The sequence below is a fragment of the Myotis davidii genome, unplaced genomic scaffold (assembly GCF_000327345.1).
Source record: "Myotis davidii unplaced genomic scaffold, ASM32734v1 scaffold44, whole genome shotgun sequence".
Lineage (NCBI taxonomy): Eukaryota > Metazoa > Chordata > Mammalia > Chiroptera > Vespertilionidae > Myotis > Myotis davidii.
Window position 1 is genome coordinate 15,944,159 of NW_006299705.1, and position 6,774 is coordinate 15,950,932.

The 6,774-nt window shown below is 42.6% G+C and overlaps 1 protein-coding gene across 3 annotated transcripts in view; it reads left to right on the forward strand.

Annotated features, from left to right (window-relative positions):
- Nucleotides 1–6,774, forward strand: part of SLF1 (SMC5-SMC6 complex localization factor 1) — a 65,085-nt gene that overhangs the window by 13,831 nt on the left and 44,480 nt on the right. For all 3 annotated transcript variants that reach the window (XM_006775531.2, XM_015571669.1, XM_015571670.1), the window contains exon 5: nucleotides 2,889–3,051. In XM_006775531.2, the coding sequence (XP_006775594.1) occupies nucleotides 2,889–3,051 (163 nt within the window). The remainder of the gene's footprint in view (nucleotides 1–2,888; nucleotides 3,052–6,774) is intronic.

Sequence of the window (6,774 nt, forward strand, 5' to 3'; positions counted from 1 at the left end):
AAATAATTGCTTTTATCCTGAAAGTCATGGCCATATACTACATAATTTATCGAAAAAAGTTATTGTATTAGTGAATTTATCAAGGTCACAGGATAATTCACTATATAAAAAGTGTGTTTTTATATGCTAGTAATGAACAATTGGAAATTAAAATTTAAAAAACAATATGACCTTTGCTCTTTAATGGTTTGATTACGTGTCCAGGTGTATGTATGTGTGTGTGTGTGTGTGTGTGTGTGTGTATGTGTGTATTTGTTATTTGTTATCTGTGTTTGTTATTTGCTTGGGGTTCTCTGAGCTTCCTGAACACATTCAGGTTTTTGTTTTTTTTAGTGTGTCATATTAATTATGGAAAATTCTTGGCAATTATCTTTTAAATATTTACTCTATTGTGTTCTTTTCCTTCTGGAGTGCTATCTCTATATTTTGGACCAAGTGGTTCTGTCCCACATTTTTTGCATGCTTTGTTCTGTTTTTTTTTTTGTTTGTTTGTTTTTTTAATTTTTGTGTTTCAGTTATATAATTTCGGTTGCCCTATCATCAAGTTCAGATATTCCTTCCTCAGTTATGGGCAGTCTGTTATTAGGCCTTCTTCTTTGATATAGTATCTTTTAAAAAAATTCTTTATTGTTTAAAGTATTACATATGTCTCCTTTTTCCCCCATTGACCCCTCCCAGTCGTTCCCATGCCCTCACCCTCTTGGTGTTTATGTCCATGGGTTCTGCTTATATGCATGTATACAAGTCCTTTGGTTGATCTCTCACGCCCTTTCCCCTTTTCCCCCGCCGCACCCCCACCCCCACCTTCCCTCTGAGGTTGGATTGTCTGTTCGATATAGTATCTTTCATTTCTACCATTTTTTAAATATTCTCCTAAATTCCCTATCTCTTCATGTAGATTGTTCACCTTTTTCCTATATCCTTTACCATGTCAGCCAAAGTTATTTTAAAGTCACTTTCTGACAATTTTAACATCTGGATCATCTTTCTGCTATTTATTCCTTTATCTCTTGACAGTAATTTCCCCCTTGCTTTTCGTGTATGTCTTGTATTTTTCTATTGTATGCATAGACATCACATACAAAAGAGGTAAATAATATTTATATCCAAAAACATATTCTACCTCTTCTATAAGACAGTAGGGGTGATCGAGTTGGTTAGGGGTGGTTGAGCTTGTTTTGGGGTTTTGTTAATGCTATAGTCACCCTCAATGCATTATTTCAATTTACTGCTGCAATGGGCTACAGTTTCTTTGGGCTTAGTGTGGAGCCTGGGGTTCTAGAAAGATTTTAATTAGTTTTCTTCACTCTGAGCTTTTGGTAGTGCCTGTATTACTGAACGAACTCTTAAAAGGACCCCTGAAAGGACTCTCCATACTGTTTGTCTCCGGCTTTGTTGCTCATTTATGGGTGGGGTTAAGGAAGTGTGCATTGTCAGTTCTGCTGGATAGCTCTATTCTTAAGCATTCTTTGTGTTCTTAGTTCTTTGTTGGTACTTTCTCAGTGTTTGTGTCTCGGTCCCCCAGGTAGCCATATTCTTGCCTGCTACCTATGGGCAGGGCCTTTGGCAAGAAAGAAATTTTAACCATTACCCAGTATTAGATCTCTAGTTTGTATTGGTGCAGGATCCTAAACCCTAGTGGCTTTCCTGCCCCTCTTCCAAGGACAGATGGCTTTTGCTTCTATCCCTCAAACAGAAACAGTGAATCTGTTTTGGGGCTGCACAGCAGGTTTTCCTATCCCTCCACAGAGGCAGGTGGGTTTTATTTCCTCTTCCAACACAAGCAGTGCACCTTTCCTGAATTCTGAAGATAGAAACTTTCTTACCTTACCCAAATAGCTTAAGGCTTTTGCTTATATGAGAGAAGGATCCAGGGAAGTGGATCTGGTTTTATATCTATTACTTGGTGGCAGTCAGACCCAGATGGCCTATCTGTGCTACCAATAGGGGCTTCCTTTGTTACCTGCTCCAACACTCTTCCACGAATACTTAATGGATGTCTGTGGCAAAGAGGTTTGCAAGTAAGAGGGCCAGGGACTCCTAGTTATACTAAACTGCCATGCTACCTTCACTTGGCCTTAAATTTTTAAAAATTTCTTGATTCTTACCAGTTTTTATGTTAATAACTTCTCTCCTGCACTCTGGCAAAGTGAAATAGTTCGGGTGTCCAGTCTCTTCACAAACCTGCTTATTAATCTATGGAAATTTAGTTTCTTGATTGGCTTGTTACCTTAGTTCTCACACAGGTTCAGGAAAAATTATAATTTTTGTAGCTTATTTGGCTTTTTCTCATTGTTAGGTGGTAGCAGTGTTCTCTTGTAGCTTTCTAAATTCTTAACCAGAATCAGAACTTTCTTGATTTGGGGACATGTATGTCTGTATGTGTGTCTTCTGAATCTAAATGTAAGGTATTTCTTACTATAGATTTAATGTTTACCTTTTTCAAAGCCTAATTATTAGAAGAAGGTTGGCAACTAGTTCCATTTGTGTGTGTGTGTGTGTGTGTGTGTGTGTGTGTGTATGGTTCAGATAGATTTCCTTGGAGGTATGTTGCCTTCTGAAGTAGCTAGTTCCTTAGACTTCTTTCTTTATTTCTTTGGCTTATTAAGGTAACTTTTCTTTAAGAAGTGAATTTAATATTCTTGGCTTTTAATTTCTCCCATATCAAGAAATTGATAAGTAGAATGAATAGCCCAATTTCTTATACATTTGCTTGAGCAACTTATAATCATTGCAATAATTATCCTTCATGGCACTCATATATCCCAAAAGAATATAACTCCTTTCAGAAATTGCACTGCTACTCTAAGGAAGTTATTGATTTAGATAATTTGACTGAATATATTTATTTAAAAAATACTTTCTAAACTGTTTACATTTTTATTTAGAGTTTTGGAGGCTGGAAAAGCAAATGTTATTTTACCAAAAAGTTCACCAACTGGAATAACTCATGTAATTGCCAGTAATGCAAGAATCAAGGCTGAGCAAGAAAAAGATAACTTTAAGGGTCCATTTTATCCAATTCAGTATCTAGGGGATTTTCTGTTAGAGGTAAGTAAAATAAATAATATACATTTTCAAATTTTTTTTAAATAAAATAATGATATAGTGATACATAGTAAAATTATGTTCTGAATTTTGAAAATATAATGATGAAAGGTAATTAAAGTGACATTTTAAGGCAGTTGCTCTCAGTTATTTAAGTATTCAAGAATACTTTTGATAATTTCAACAGAAACTTGCTTATTAAATTTAAAATTGTCTTATTTTGAGTTTCTACGTTTGTTTTCAAGTGCTTTAGTGATATTTACTACAAAATAACTCTAAGTGTTTTAATGTAGGTATAAATAAAATAACAATGGACTATAGTATCATATGAGAATTTTGGGGTTATTTTGTACCATTTGGAAAAAAAGGGAGCTACTTCTAAGGATTTAGAAATATTTTTCTGTTCTATTCTTCTACCTCCCTCTTCCTGTACAAATGCTACTCCTTAAGTAGTTCAAATGGAAGAAACCCTCTGGAATTAAATGAAGAAGAATCTTAAAAGAGGGGTCACTTAAGATAGAAGAGAAACCTGATATGTCTAAAAACTGAACCTTGATAGTCCAAGAAAAACTGGCTCCTCCTTCAGTGTTTCTCATCTCAATAGATACCCTAAGTGTTCAATAATTTATGTTAGAGATCTGGGAATCACCCTAAAACCTTCTTTTTCCTTATTTCCCAGTTGTCTATTACCAAGTTTTATTGATTTTATTTCAAATACCTCTTCAAGCAATCTATGTTTCTCCTTTTATACTAATACTAGAGGCCCGGTGCACAAAAATTTGTGCACTCGAGGGGGGAAGGGGAGTCCCTCAGCCTGGCCTGTGCCCTCTCGCAGTGTGGGACCCCTCGGGAGATAACGACCTGCTGGCTTAGGCCTGCTCCTGGGTGGCAGAGGGCAGGCCCAATCCCTAGATGCAGCCCCTGGTCAGGCTCAGAGCAGGGCCAATTGGGGAGTTGGGGCGCTGCCCCCTGTCATGCACAGAGCAGGGCGATCAGGAGGTTGTGATGCCACCCTCAGTCATGCTCGGGGTAGGGCTGATTGGGGGGTTGGGGCACTCTCCCCTGTCACACTTAAGGCAGGGTCGATGGGGAGGTTGCGGTGCCACCCCCTGTCACTCACAGAGTAGGGCCAATCAAGGGGTTGGGGCACTGCCCCCTGTCATTCACAGAGCAGGGCCCATCAGGGAGGTTAGGGCTCAGTACCCTGTCACGCACAGAGCAGGGCCACTCGGGGTTGGGGCCCTGCCCCCTGTCAGGCACAGAGCAGGGCACATCAGGGGGTTGGGGCCCCGCCCTCTATCACCCACAGAGCAGGGCCGATTGGGGTTGGGGCGCCTTCCCCTGTCACAAACAGAACAGGGTGGATAGGGAGGTTGCAGCCCCGGCCCGTCACACACAGAGCCGCAGGGCGATAAGGGGGTTTGGGCGCTGCCCCCTGTCACGCTGATCCTGGTGCTGGGAGGCATATTACCCTTTTACTATATAGGGTAGAGGCCTGGTGCACGGGTGGGTGCTGGCTGGTTTGCCCTGAAGGGTGTCCTGGATCAGGGTGGGGGTCTCCACTGGGGTGCCTGGCCAGCCTGGGGGAGGGGATGATGGCTGTTTGCAGCTGGTCACACATTCTTCAGGGTGGGAGTCCCCACTGGGGTGCCTGGCCAGTCTGGGTGAGGGGCTGAGGACTGTTTTTAGGCTGGGGGTGACTGAAGCTCCCAACCGCTCCTTTTTTTCTTTTTTTTTATTCTCGGCCAGCTTTAGCTTTGAGGCTTGGCTCCAGCTCTTAGGCCTCTGCTGCTGAAAGTAGGTTTCTGGCCTTTGCTTACAATTTTGCGATCCTGCTGGCTGAAGCCCAGTGGACTAAAGCAGGTTTCTGGGGTTTTGTTTAGCTTCTATATTTGTTACATAGTTGCTTAGAGTTGCAGCTCAGAGGCCAGCAGTGGGGAACGTTGGATCCTCCATCACTGAAGCAAGCAAACCTCATGTTAGTTTCAAGCTGCCTGGCTGCCGGCCGCCATCTTGGCTGGCAGTTAATTTGTATATTGCCCTGATTAGCCAATGGGAAGGGTAGCAGTTGTACGCTAATTACCATGTTTCTCTTTTATTAGATAGGACTAGTGTCCTGGTGCATGGATTCATGCACATTGAAAGGAAATTAATTAGAAGAAATATTTCATTATCACTGTTTGCCCTTTCTCTATAATATAATAGTGTCAACCAAATTCATGATCGACAATGACAGATCGAAACACATGTGTGCGATTGGCGCCAGGAAAAGCTTTATATGTATTGTGTATGCGCAAGTCAACCTAGCCTTTCATATATATATATATATACATAGAATAAACTTGCTTAATTAGACCTGCTTTCTGATGTAGCTAAACTTTTTCCAGCCCAGCGAAGCACCCCAAATTTCTTTCAGGTAATTGTCACCAACACAGTAGTAAATATCAACACGAAGCAGATTCTTATTGTAGATCATACAGGGAGAACAAAGGGTAAAATATTTAACTGTAGCAGTGTTTGACTATATTCTGCGCAGTGAGAAAACCTGAAGTCGTTTTCAAGTTCCACCATTTCTTCTTTTCAGTCAGGTCGAGTTTCTAAACTTCCTTAATCTCCGTTTTCTGGCTAATGAAAAGAAAAGTGGTGTCTACCAAGTCTCCTATCTACCTACTCCAGGACTTCTGTGAAGATCAAATGAGATGAGGCATGGGAAAATGCTTCACAGACATTTGGTTAAAGTATAAAATGTTTGCACCTGGCTATAAAGCAAGCCATGTTCCTGGGCTGAAGAAACTCCAAGGAGGCTAGTCGCTAGGGAAAGGAAGCCGGGTGTTGCTACTTGACATCATTATTTGGAGCCCACCACGATTATTTCCAGGCTGGGCTGGGCTATGGGCCATGGGGTCTTGGCAGCATTGGCTGAGATTTGGTGGGGTGTCGCTCCGGGGTGGTGTCGGGGCCTGTGTCCCACTTGGGGGAAGCCAAGTGTTGATTTGTCAGTGCCAGGTCTGTGGTGCCATTTATTTCTAAATGACCAGTGGACATCATGGCAGCTCCTGCGTTGATTGTCTGCTCCCTGGTGCTTTCTGTTGTCTATTGACTAACTTCTGATCTTTGTCTCAACTTAGATATATTTCTTCAGAAATAACTTAGGATCTCAACTTAGATATATTATTTCATAAATAATGTGCGTGTGTGTGTGTTCATATGCGAATGAACATGATTGTTTCTCAGCAGACAGATGGACACTTTTATATATATATACTAGAGGTCCGGTGCACAAAAAGTGGGGGGGGGGGTGTCCCTCAGCTCCACTTGTGCACTCTTACAGTCTGGGACCCCTCAGGAGGTAACGACCTGCTGGCTTAGGCCCGCTCCTGGTGGCAGAGGGCAGGCCCAATCCCTAGGTGCAGCCCCTGGTCGGTCTCAGAGCAGGGCTGACTGGGGAGTTGGGGCGCTGCCTCCTGTCATGCACAGAGTAGGGCAAATCGGGAGGTTGTGATGCCACCTCCAGTCACGCTCAGGTTAGGGCCGATTGGGGGGTTGGGGCGCCACCCCCTGTCACACTCATGGCAGGACGATAGGATGGTTGCGGCGCCACCCCCATCACGCACAGAGTAGGGCTGATATGGGAGTTGGGGCACCGCCCCCTGTCACCCACAGAGCAGGGCTGATCAGGGGGTTGGGACACTCCCCCCTGTCACACTCAGGGCAGGGCTGATGGGG